This window comes from Sinocyclocheilus grahami, unplaced genomic scaffold (genome assembly GCF_001515645.1).
Source record: "Sinocyclocheilus grahami isolate Dianchi unplaced genomic scaffold, SAMN03320097.WGS_v1.1 scaffold1423.1, whole genome shotgun sequence".
NCBI lineage: Eukaryota > Metazoa > Chordata > Actinopteri > Cypriniformes > Cyprinidae > Sinocyclocheilus > Sinocyclocheilus grahami.
This window is the reverse complement of record NW_015506602.1, coordinates 182,453-195,743: the sequence shown is the minus strand read 5'-3', so window position 1 is coordinate 195,743 and position 13,291 is coordinate 182,453. Positions and strand designations below refer to the sequence as shown.

The window sequence follows — 13,291 nt, the reverse complement described above, 5'->3', positions numbered from 1 at the left end:
CACACTCACACACTCACACACACACTCACACACAGAATAACGTCTCTGGATTCTTCAGATGCAGTTATTAAACGTGTCTGTGTCTCTCAGCTGATATTCGATATCAAAGCAAGCGCGGTTGGCTGTGCAGGACGAGTGCATTTCACAGAAAGACTTTACTAAAACAATAGATCTAGTGTTAGACTTAGAATGAAAACCAAACGCATTGTCATCACGTCTGACATTTCGCTGTGTCTGAATCAGCTGTTGTTATTGAGATACGATTATAGTTTTTGTTAATATTAATAATATATTTTTTAAATATATTTTATAGTTAAAAAAAAATTTTCCCAGCAAAAGTGGCAAAAGTTTTTTTTTTCATGTAGTTTTAGCTTTAGTTGATTAACTGTAATAACCCTGACGAATACATGTTTATATTTCACACAAACAAAGCGCTTCAGATTACTATTTGTGTGTGTTTGTGTTCCTCCAGACTCGAGATGAGGATCGTCATGGCGACCAGTCTCCGCCCCCTGGCCAGACGCTGGACACGCCCTCAAGACTTCTGCTGAAGATGAACAACAACACGCGTGTAAATAAACACACGTGCGCCGATTACTGCGTGTAGAAACCGTTACTAGATAAGACAAATATCAAGCATTATTTATAAATATATTACATTTAATCATTAATATTAAGGAATGTATTCTTATTTATTTATTCATTATACTAGATTTTTGAACTTCAATACAATATCTTAAAAAATATAAATATTGGATATCAAGGGGAAATATTGTCACATATTTAAAACTAATTATCTGAGATAATTAGCTTTTGCTCAAACTCATGATCGCCTTATATAATAATAATTATAATAATGTATAATGTTCAATTATAGAAAAATGTTTTGTGTAATTAAAAATATTTTGTTAATTAAAATGAAATAAGTATACATATTCATGTATTGTATTAAACATACATAATTACACATATAAAAATATTTTGTGCAAATAATTAAAAATAAATATTTGCTTATAAAAATACAATAATTATTCATATATTAATGAATTGTACAAAATTATTAATGTTTATAAAAAAAATAATAAATTAAAAATATGTAATATATGTCGAAATATGCCTAAAAGTGACTTACAAAAGGAAATATTAAAATGTGAAGACTTCAGAATGGATGTGTTTTGTAAAACCGTCTCTCTGCAGGTGTGTGATTGGTGTAAACACCCGCGTCACACTAAAGAGTACCTGGACTTCGGTTCGGGCGAGGAGCGCCTGCAGTTCTGCAGCACCAAATGCCTAAACCACTACAAGATGGACGTGTTTTACCAGGAAGCTCGTGCCGCCCTCTCCGGCTCCGCCCACAAAGATGAGGAGGACCGCCCCAAAACGGCTGTGGCAGAAAACCAGAAACTCCTCACCCCGGAGGCCTGGGACAGACCAGCGAAAACCCTCTCGCCCCGAAGCCCGCCGCAGCTGAGGATTCAGACCAGCGTATCGCCCTCTTCTACGGCTCGCCCGGCTCGTGTTACTCCGGAACAGCCACGCCCACCTCAGATGCCCCTCCCCTTTGTGCGCCCACCCCTGCGAAGCCCCGCCTCTCACCCGCCCCGCCCCCTCAGCCCTAACCAGAGGGCTTCCTTTGCGCCGCCTCCTCTCCTCCAGCCTTTCCCCGCCCCTTACATGCCCTTCCACCCGGCGTACCCGCCCCATTTACCCCCGCCCTGGCCGCAGCCCATGATGTTATCACCCTACCCGGTTTTCGTGCCAATCCCGGTGCCGATTCCCATTCCCATCCCTGTTTTCCCTCAAACGGGCCACAAAGGAGTCATTCGAAGCCTTCAGGAGCACGAGCGTACGCCCGATCCGGGTCACTCAGAGGAGCCCAACAAAAAAGTAAAGACCGAACGATGTGCTTCTCCTCTCGCATCGGAGCGCCAGGTGATTCAGTGTCTCCGCAAACACCCGGTGAAAGAGGAAACTCACACGCGCGCATCTCCAACGCACAAAGCACTTTACGCATCTGTCGTCACGCCGACGGCCTCTAGAATCGTTACTCCCGCCTCTTTGTACTCATTGGCTCGTTCGACCGCCATACAAGCCGCCTCGTTCTCACTGGACAGCTCCTCTCAGTCTCCTCTCTCCGACTGCGAAGAGGTGAAAGAGAACAGCTATTTGAGTGGGCGGGACGACGGCTCGGCCAATCGCTGGCCGGCAGAGCAGACGGACTGCCGGAGCGACCAATCGAAAGAGAGCAGGGGGGAGGAGGAAGCACCGCAGGATGTAGAGCACACCTACGCGCGGTCCGTACCGCCCAAACTACACGAGAAAAACACACAAACGCATTTACACATGCAAACCTGGGAGAAAAACACGGATCTGGGATCCGAGCCGAGCGGACGGGACGATCCAGAACCAGCCATGAAGAGACGATGCTTGAGAATCAGAGACCAGAACAAATGAGGCCCGGGGTAAGACGACACACACACACACACACACACACACACACACACACACATACACACACACACACACACACTCACTCACACCCACACACACACACACACACACACACTCACTCACACCCACACACACACACACACACACACACTCACTCACACCCACACACACACACACACACACACACTCACTCACACCCACACACACACACACACACACACACTCACTCACACCCACACACACACACACACACACACACTCACTCACACCCACACACACACACACACACACACACTCACTCACACCCACACACACACACACACACACACACTCACTCACACCCACACACACACACACACACACACACTCACTCACACCCACACACACACACACACACACACACTCACTCACACCCACACACACACACACACACACACACTCACTCACACCCACACACACACACACACACACACACTCACTCACACCCACACACACACACACACACACACACTCACTCACACCCACACACACACACACACACACACACTCACTCACACCCACACACACACACACACACACACACTCACTCACACCCACACACACACACACACACACACACTCACTAACTCAGACACTCACACACACATAGATACATACATGAGCATCATTCATGCACAAATAGTCAGTTTTTGCAAATAACATTGTCTTGGTTTTAGGTTTGGGCTTGTAATTAATAAAAAGTAATATAACTTTTATAAAAATAAAATTATAAATTTTTTATTATGTGTATTTATTATATATTATGCATATTTATAATATATTAATGAAATGTATATGATATAAATGTATAAAAATATGTGAGTGTGTGTGTGTGTGTGTGTGTGTGTGCGTGTGTGTGAGTGAGTGTGTGTGTGTGAGTGTGTGTGTGTGTGTGTGTGTGAATCTCTGTGTTGATTCTACTGGGTTTTATTGCTGAAAGTCGATCCGTTCTCTCAGGGATTCACCGATGTTTGAAACTCGAGCTCTGGGGCCTCACATCCTGTTACTCTTTCTGCTCGTTCGTCTGCTTTCTCAAGGTTTCAAAGCTATCATGTTTCTTCTCATTTTGTTGTTCTTTATTATTTTCATTAAAACAGATGCATCAGAGATCGTAAATCAGAGAGACTTGTTTGTGCATCTTTCTACGATATAAGTAGGTTTTATATAGTAACTACTTCGCTATAAGTAATTTTTGCTCATTTTAAAGGCTTTTCTGAGCCATTGTTCCAGTTCATGAGAATGTTTATATTACGTGTAATTATAATAATATTATACTTATGTATTAAAGTACGTAATCATACATTATAAAAATATTTTGTTAATTAAAAACTTTCATAAAAATAAAATATTTACATTATGTATTAATTATACATTATATACGTTTATAATATATATTTATTAATTGTTTTATAATTTATTTTTTATTTATTTTATATTTATTTATTTATAATTTATTATAATTATAAATTCATTATAATTATGTATTGAAAAATATTTTGTTAAAAATTATTTTATAAAAATAATATTAAAAAAATTAAAGTAACTCATTATGTCCTAAAGGAAGATAAATTTAATTGGTCAAATTGTTTCATGGATATTACACAATTCATTTTTTGGCGTGGCCTGACCAATTCAGCTGAATCATTTGAATGCAAGTTCCACATTTATTTAAATAAACATAATTATACATATTTATAATATATATGAATTATGCATAATTGTACAGCATTACAAACTTTGATTTAAAATGTATTTATACATTTGCATACAATTGTACAATCATGCATATTTATGCATAATAATGCATTAGTATTTAAAACAATATAAAATATATAAAACATCTGAAAAATATAAATAGAAAAACTTCTGAAAATAATTATTCAGATTTCTATCATGTTAATTATGCATAATTACACAATGTATAATTTTAAATTAAATTAAAAGTATTTTGAAATAAGTGTAATTATCTATGTTTAATTATGTATAATTCATTTGCATTTATGCATTTGACAGACACTTTTATCGAAGATCTGTGTATCGAGGACACTATACAGTGCACTTCACCATGCATTTTCTTTGCTGGAACCGCTAGTGTGTCCTAAAAGTGTCATTTTGACCATTTCTCACATTTTCTGTGTTGCAGGTGTAAATGCAGTGATGACACGATCGAGACGAGCGATGCGGTGTGTGAACGTACAGAGGACACCCATCCAGACGCAGCAGCAGAGCATCATGGGAGTCACAGATCCAGCGCATGTGATCCAATTAGACCGCATATGTGTGTGTGTGTGTGTGTGTGTTTTCCTGCTGAGCTCCTACAAAGCCAGGCATTGTTCCTCACTGCCAGTGTGTGTGTGTGTGTGTGTGTGTGTGTTCAGCTGTGGTTTAGGATTACCTGACACACACTGGCTCTTTGGCTACAGGGCATTTTTAGACTTCTCCGAAAGAGTGCCAAGAGGACAAATACACACACACACACATAGGGATTTGTAAAAAGTCTCTGTTGAAGCATTATAAGTCATGAACCAAACCAACCAGCTACGAGGAGAATCACAAGATTACACACTTTTAATGTTAAGCAAAAAAAATAATTTGAAAATCAGACAAGAAAGAAAGAACTACAATCCCATGAGGCATTGCGAATAACAATCGAATTAAAAATGATGGTGAAATATAAAACTATTCATTTAAAGTTGCTGATTAGAAGCTATATATTTTAGGTTTACTGAAAAATATACACAAATATTTAAGTATTTTGAGAGCGACTGCGTCACGACGTCATTTGCCGCGTTTGGCTGAGTGGGCGGAGCTAATGACGTCTTTCGGCGGCTCTCTGATTGGTGGAATTTCCTTCATTGCATCATGGGTGATGTAGTTTTTCACCACAAATTAAACATGATTATTAAAAAAAAAAACGAGTTGAAATAAAGCGAACTTGTGATTTAAACAAAAGCAAATATCATCAGATAACAAACTCTGAGCTCACAGCAGATCTGTTTCTACAGTGGTGTGAAAAAGTGTTGGCCCCCTTCCTGATTTCTTATTTTTTTGTATGTTTGTCACACTTTAATGTTTCAGATCATCAAACTAATTTAAATATTAGTCGAAGATAACACAAGTGAACACAACATGCAGTTTTTAAATGAAGGTTTTTATTATTAAGGGAAAACAAAATCCAAAACTACATGACCCTGTGTGAAGAAGTGTTTGTCCCCTAAACCTAATACCTGGTTGGGCCACCCTCAGCAGCAACAACTGCAATCAAGCGTTTGCGTTTGATGATCTGAAACATTAAAGTGTTTCATGCAACATGCAAAAAAATAAGAAATCAGGAAGATGGCCAACACTTCTTCACTCCACTGTATTGTTTTAAAAGCTATCGTTAAAATTCAGTTTCCCTGTGGAGAAAATGATTGGAGTTATTTCATAGCTAAAGTCGGCATGGGATGGAAAGTCACGGAAATGCATGTTATAGATTTTATTGTAAGTAAATCATCCGTGCATATGTTTCATTTTGAAACATGTTTCGACCTCGTAATGTTTAACCAAAATGTCAAAACTACGCAGGACTTTTTAAAGCGCCACGCCCACATCTCAACATCCAATCAGCAAACGACGCATAGAGCCAAGTCCCGCCCTACATTTTTCCCCCCCGATAATCTGTCGTTTCACCGCTTTAAAGATCGAGTCGGTGTCTAAACCTTTGATTGGTAGCTTTACCAGCGTACTATATATATTCCTGACTTGGTACTTCAAAAATAGTGTCAAAAAAGATTACCATGGTAAAATGTCTAAACCTAGCGTATGGTACTATTTAAAATGCATATTCAAATGTACTTAAAAGAATATGGCGCTACCTTTAGTAAGTGAGTTTGGTGTGTGACGTCACTTCGTGACAGAGAAAAACGGAATCGGTTTTTCGAGACGAATTGTAGAGTTATATTTGGTCATTATTTGAAATACAATTCGGATTTTTATTTTATTAAATTTTTTTGTTTCCACAAGCCATTTGCAGATGTCTCCACTGTAACATTTATTTTAATAATAATAAAAATAATATAGAAGAGCTTAAACTCAATTACTAAAGTATAAGAGTGTCCTGTTGCCATAAACAACGTAAAAACAGGGATTTATGAAATGAGTAACAGGTGTGCGTCAGTATTATTCATGACCAAAGCCCTCAAACGGTTTTGATGACTGTCCAGCAGAGGGCGCCATTGATATTAACACAGTTATTGATGAGCTGCGGAATTATTGAAATTATCATTTATTAATATGATTAAACTGAAGCCAGATCCTCTAAATGCACAATATTTCACACCAGTGCCAAGCGATACACCTAACAATGCATTTCACAGAAAGCCAATATCAAAAACAATTTTCAACTTTTTTTTTCATGGTTTAATTATTGTAATATTTGTATGTTTTTGTTGCATCCACATTTTATTCTTAATGTCTATTAGATGTTTTCCGTTCATGGAAGTGTATACTAGCTGTGCATTAATTTAAATGTGATAAATGCTTATCAATATGTGGTGCAAGCACTCACGAGGCCCTGCTTTGTGTCATTTTATGAATAGAGAACTATGCCAATGACTAGATTTGTTAATAATAAAAACATTAAACATTGCAATTTTCACGTCGTTTTTTACAGTCTTATTTAAAATAAATTTGTGACATTAACAACAAAACTGACTGTTTGACTCAGATTATTGTCATTATCTGTAGTGTGAGACTAGAAAATAAAATAATCAGTGTGTTATCGTCCAAAACACTAATTAGTGCTCAAAGAAACAGAGTCAGCTGAATAGAATAGAATAGTAATCTTTAAAGCCATTAGATGTGGTAGCTATGTAACCAGTTAACGACAGTATGTTCTCTGAACGTTGATGGAACACTCCATTTGAGAATGTAGCAAACGTTACAGGAACGTTACTTCTGAACATTCTCGGAAGCAAGTTGTAACATTTAAAAAACGTCAGACGAACATCCAAATGAAACATTTCGGGAAAAGTGTTCTCTTTCTGCTGAAGATTTGAGAACGATACGACATTTCAAAAGTTTAGTAATATAAATAATTTAGAGCAATTTAGTGTGAACATTTTTTGAAAATAAGACTTTTATTTTTGCCTTTTTATGTTTCGTTTTTTTTCTAAATATTAAAATGTAAATAAATACAGTCTTCAGTATGTCAGCTCTATTGATTATTATTAACTAATTAACTAAATTATTAATTAATATAATGTTTGGTCATTTTTATTAGTTTTTGAGTATCTATCGTTTTTATTTTATTTCAGTTTTATTAATTTTAGCAATCATAAAAATAAAAAACGACTCGTATGTATATTTTAAGTTACAAAATGTTTTTTATTTTAGTTAACTATAATAATGTAATAACCCTGCTATTGACAGATATAGATATACATTATTGTACATGATTATATTTGTTTCTGCTACTATATTCATCAGACAAAACGGAGCGCTTTAAAACAATGTGTTTTATTTATTATTATTTTATTTATAAGGCATTTTTGCTCTATAAATTCAGTACAGAGGTGTAGCGTTCGAGTACAATAACTGCTGGATTTAGATACTTAGATTATATTTCTCACATAAATCACTATGATCTAAAAAATCTATTCACTGCGCTATTGCCCATATTCCTTTCTCCATCCAACTCTCTAGAAACATCGATTTCCGATCATTAAGAATGCATCTGTTGAGTAACGCTGTGTTTAGATATGTAACGGTTTGATACATTGTCGCTGCGTATGCTGTGACGCTTCCGGTTCGGTCGCGCTCGCGTGACGCACGCACAGACGCGTTTCCAGAGACGCTCGCTGATCACGGAGAGACTGCGCAGTCAGGACGAACAGCAGCGAGACACATTCAGCTCGACCGTGAGTACAACCCCTGCTTTACTGTAGTGTGTGTGAGTCTGACGCCCCGAGCGCCGGAGACTGAGGCGAGAGACGCGTGTTGTTCGGCGGGGACTCGAGCAGGTTCGGGCTCTGTCCCGGTGTAGCGGAGACATCACCGGGCCTCCGGTGCGCTTCAGATTATAGATCACTGATTCTTTCTCACAGAGGCCAGTATTCTTCTATGTGGCAATACCACGATTTAGCTACTGCGCATTATATTATTTAACTCCATATCTTTATACCTAAAATTAGACTAATTATTGTTTAGGTGTTATGTTATGATATTGGTGATTAGATATTATAATTTCCATTTTACAGTTACGGTGACTCAAATGGGAAATGTTTGTGTATTGTTTAAACTGTAAGTAAATAAGAAACGCAAACAGTTAATGTTCATAATGCACATATTATCAGATGCACACACTAACTGTTGAAATAAAAATGTTTTCTTGTATTTCTTTCATTTATGAAACATGAATGCTGGTTTTGAGCTGAATAAGTTTGTCAGAAAGTAAATAATAAAGACACACTCTCTCTCTCTCTCACACACACACACTCTCTCTCTCACACACACACACACCCTCTCTCTCTCTCTCTCTCTCTCTCACACACACACGAGTAACAGGTGTGCGTCAGTATTATTCATGACCAAAGCCCTCAAACGGTTTTGATGACTGTCCAGCAGAGGGCGCCATTGATATTAACACAGTTATTGATGAGCTGCGGAATTATTGAAATTATCATTTATTAATATGATTAAACTGAAGCCAGATCCTCTAAATGCACAATATTTCACACCAGTGCCAAGCGATACACCTAACAATGCATTTCACAGAAAGCCAATATCAAAAACAATTTTCAACTTTTTTTTTCATGGTTTAATTATTGTAATATTTGTATGTTTTTGTTGCATCCACATTTTATTCTTAATGTCTATTAGATGTTTTCCGTTCATGGAAGTGTATACTAGCTGTGCATTAATTTAAATGTGATAAATGCTTATCAATATGTGGTGCAAGCACTCACGAGGCCCTGCTTTGTGTCATTTTATGAATAGAGAACTATGCCAATGACTAGATTTGTTAATAATAAAAACATTAAACATTGCAATTTTCACGTCGTTTTTTACAGTCTTATTTAAAATAAATTTGTGACATTAACAACAAAACTGACTGTTTGACTCAGATTATTGTCATTATCTGTAGTGTGAGACTAGAAAATAAAATAATCAGTGTGTTATCGTCCAAAACACTAATTAGTGCTCAAAGAAACAGAGTCAGCTGAATAGAATAGAATAGTAATCTTTAAAGCCATTAGATGTGGTAGCTATGTAACCAGTTAACGACAGTATGTTCTCTGAACGTTGATGGAACACTCCATTTGAGAATGTAGCAAACGTTACAGGAACGTTACTTCTGAACATTCTCGGAAGCAAGTTGTAACATTTAAAAAACGTCAGACGAACATCCAAATGAAACATTTCGGGAAAAGTGTTCTCTTTCTGCTGAAGATTTGAGAACGATACGACATTTCAAAAGTTTAGTAATATAAATAATTTAGAGCAATTTAGTGTGAACATTTTTTGAAAATAAGACTTTTATTTTTGCCTTTTTATGTTTTGTTTTTTTTCTAAATATTAAAATGTAAATAAATACAGTCTTCAGTATGTCAGCTCTATTCATTATTATTAACTAATTAACTAAATTATTAATTAATATAATGTTTGGTCATTTTTATTAGTTTTTGAGTATCTATCGTTTTTATTTTATTTCAGTTTTATTAATTTTAGCAATCATAAAAATAAAAAACGACTCGTATGTATATTTTAAGTTACAAAATGTTTTTTATTTTAGTTAACTATAATAATGTAATAACCCTGCTATTGACAGATATAGATATACATTATTGTACATGATTATATTTGTTTCTGCTACTATATTCATCAGACAAAACGGAGCGCTTTAAAACAATGTGTTTTATTTATTATTATTTTATTTATAAGGCATTTTTGCTCTATAAATTCAGTACAGAGGTGTAGCGTTCGAGTACAATAACTGCTGGATTTAGATACTTAGATTATATTTCTCACATAAATCACTATGATCTAAAAAATCTATTCACTGCGCTATTGCCCATATTCCTTTCTCCATCCAACTCTCTAGAAACATCGATTTCCGATCATTAAGAATGCATCTGTTGAGTAACGCTGTGTTTAGATATGTAACGGTTTGATACATTGTCGCTGCGTATGCTGTGACGCTTCCGGTTCGGTCGCGCTCGCGTGACGCACGCACAGACGCGTTTCCAGAGACGCTCGCTGATCACGGAGAGACTGCGCAGTCAGGACGAACAGCAGCGAGACACATTCAGCTCGACCGTGAGTACAACCCCTGCTTTACTGTAGTGTGTGTGAGTCTGACGCCCCGAGCGCCGGAGACTGAGGCGAGAGACGCGTGTTGTTCGGCGGGGACTCGAGCAGGTTCGGGCTCTGTCCCGGTGTAGCGGAGACATCACCGGGCCTCCGGTGCGCTTCAGATTATAGATCACTGATTCTTTCTCACAGAGGCCAGTATTCTTCTATGTGGCAATACCACGATTTAGCTACTGCGCATTATATTATTTAACTCCATATCTTTATACCTAAAATTAGACTAATTATTGTTTAGGTGTTATGTTATGATATTGGTGATTAGATATTATAATTTCCATTTTACAGTTACGGTGACTCAAATGGGAAATGTTTGTGTATTGTTTAAACTGTAAGTAAATAAGAAACGCAAACAGTTAATGTTCATAATGCACATATTATCAGATGCACACACTAACTGTTGAAATAAAAATGTTTTCTTGTATTTCTTTCATTTATGAAACATGAATGCTGGTTTTGAGCTGAATAAGTTTGTCAGAAAGTAAATAATAAAGACACTCTCTCTCTCTCTCACACACACACACACTCTCTCTCTCTCTCTCACACACACACACACACACACACTCTCTCTCTCTCTCTCTCTCACACACACACACACACTCTCTCTCTCTCTCTCTCTCTCTCTCACACACACACACACACACTCTCTCTCTCACACACACACACACACACACAGTGTTCCTGTAGTGTGTGGTTCCAGTGATGCGTGTGTTTTTTCCAGAGCTCAGCATTAGTGAGCCTCCATTCAGAGCCGCAGGATCAGCTGATGCACATCTCTGTGTAATAAATGCAACAGCACTGTACTGTGCACCTTTGACTGGCAGTAGCAAGTAGCGAATCAGGATTCACGACTGTGATGTAAACTAAAGCCTATTGGCTGTTTAAAATAATATGTCCCACCCACCTGAATGTGTTATCGATAGAAAACAAAACAACAAACTAGTTTTTTATTATAGCTAAAACTATTCAAGAAAAATTTATTGTCAATTTAATTAAATTTTAAATCAAATATAACATTACTGAAGGGAAATTGTATTGCAGACAATATTTTGGTAGAACCCCTACATACCCCGACCTGAGTATGTATCAGTGTTTGCATTCATCTTTCTCTGCTGAAGTCCATACTGCCAAATCTTCATACTTCCACAAACACATAAACAGCGCTCCAGACACACGTCATCTCTTCAAAACATTCAGTTCTCTCCTCCAGCACCTCCCACCACTTCTATAACAGCTGAGGATTTCACCACATTCTTCACAGACAAAACTAGAACAATCAGTAGTCAGTTCTCAGCCCCACACACACAGGACCTCAAACCATCCACACCCACTGCTAAAACTCCCATCTTCTCCTTCTGTCCCCTCACCTCTCCTCTCCAGCCATCCTACAACATGCCCTCTAGACCCAATCCCCTCACACCTTCTCCAAGCAATCTCTCCTACACTCTTACCAGCACTCACACACATCACCAACACATCTCTCCTCACAGGCACCTTCCCCACTGCATTCAAGCAGGCTCGGATAACCCCACTGCTCAAAAAACCTACATTAAACACTTCACTTACAGATAGCTACAGACCTGTCTCTCTCCTTCCATTCATAGCGAAAACCCACGAAAGAGTTGTTTCCAACCAGGCATCATTGTTTTTCACAGAACAACAAACTGGATGTTAACCAGTCAGGTTTCAGGAGTGGCCATTCAACTGAGACTGCGCTACTGTCAGTCACAGAAGCCGTGCGGATTGCAAAAGCTGATTCCAAATCATCTATCTGCTGCTTTTGACACTGTAAATCATCAGATCCTCTCATCACTGGGCATCACAGGGATTCCACTTCGCTGGTTTGAATCCTATCTCACTGGTAGGTCTTTCAGGGTGTCTTGGGGAGGAGAGGTATCCAAAGTACATCAACTTGTCACTGGGGTTCCTCAGGGCTCAGTTCTAGGACCCCCTCCTCTTCTCCATATACACTACATCACTGGGTCCCATCATACAGGCACATGGCTTCTCCTACCATTGCTATGCTGATGACACACAGCTCTATCTTTCATTTCAACCAGATGATGCAACGGTAGCTGCACGGATCTCAGGCTGCCTGGCAGACATCTCGGCATGGATGAAAGAATATCACCTACAGCTCAACCTGGCAAAGCCTGAGCTTCTTGTCTTCCCGGCCACTCCAACTCTACAGCATGATTTTTCCATCCAGCTAGGTGCTTCTACAGTTACCCCATCAACTTCGGTCAGAAATCTTGGTGTAACTCAATTTTCAAGCGACAGCTGATAACTCATCTCTTTAAACGCTACTTGGCTTCATCCTAAATTAAAAATTAAAAAAAAAAACTGTCACACACTCACACACTCACACACTCACACACTCACACACACTCACACACTCACACACACACACACACACACACACACTCACACTCACCCACACACACACCCCCAC

The 13,291-nt window shown here is 38.1% G+C and overlaps 2 protein-coding genes and 1 long non-coding RNA gene across 5 annotated transcripts in view; 2 read left to right on the top strand and 1 right to left on the bottom strand.

Moving 5' to 3' along the window:
* Positions 1-4,963, top strand: part of LOC107570167 (sine oculis-binding protein homolog) — a 6,288-nt gene extending 1,325 nt beyond the window's left edge. The window contains exons 2-4 of the mRNA XM_016256368.1: positions 441-571; positions 1,198-2,462; positions 4,634-4,963. Coding sequence (XP_016111854.1) covers positions 441-571; positions 1,198-2,454 — 1,388 coding nt within the window. The 3' untranslated portion in view covers positions 2,455-2,462; positions 4,634-4,963. The remainder of the gene's footprint in view (positions 1-440; positions 572-1,197; positions 2,463-4,633) is intronic.
* An 806-nt stretch (positions 4,964-5,769) lies between these two features.
* Positions 5,770-9,503, bottom strand: LOC107570177 (uncharacterized). Its single transcript, XR_001607001.1, has 3 exons — positions 9,075-9,503; positions 7,175-7,181; positions 5,770-6,669 (listed from the first exon to the last, which is right to left on the bottom strand). It is a non-coding gene; the product is annotated as an uncharacterized lncRNA (long non-coding RNA).
* LOC107570175 (microtubule-associated protein RP/EB family member 3-like) overlaps positions 8,256-13,291 on the top strand; it is a 14,241-nt gene continuing 9,205 nt past the window's right edge. Inside the window, exon 1 of one of the 3 annotated variants that reach the window (XM_016256382.1) lies at positions 8,256-8,390. The gene's annotated coding sequence lies outside the window, so the exon portion shown is untranslated. Of the gene's footprint in view, positions 8,391-10,654; positions 10,789-13,291 lie in introns of those variants that run through there. The other 2 variants (XM_016256381.1, XM_016256383.1) reach the window with 2 other exon arrangements.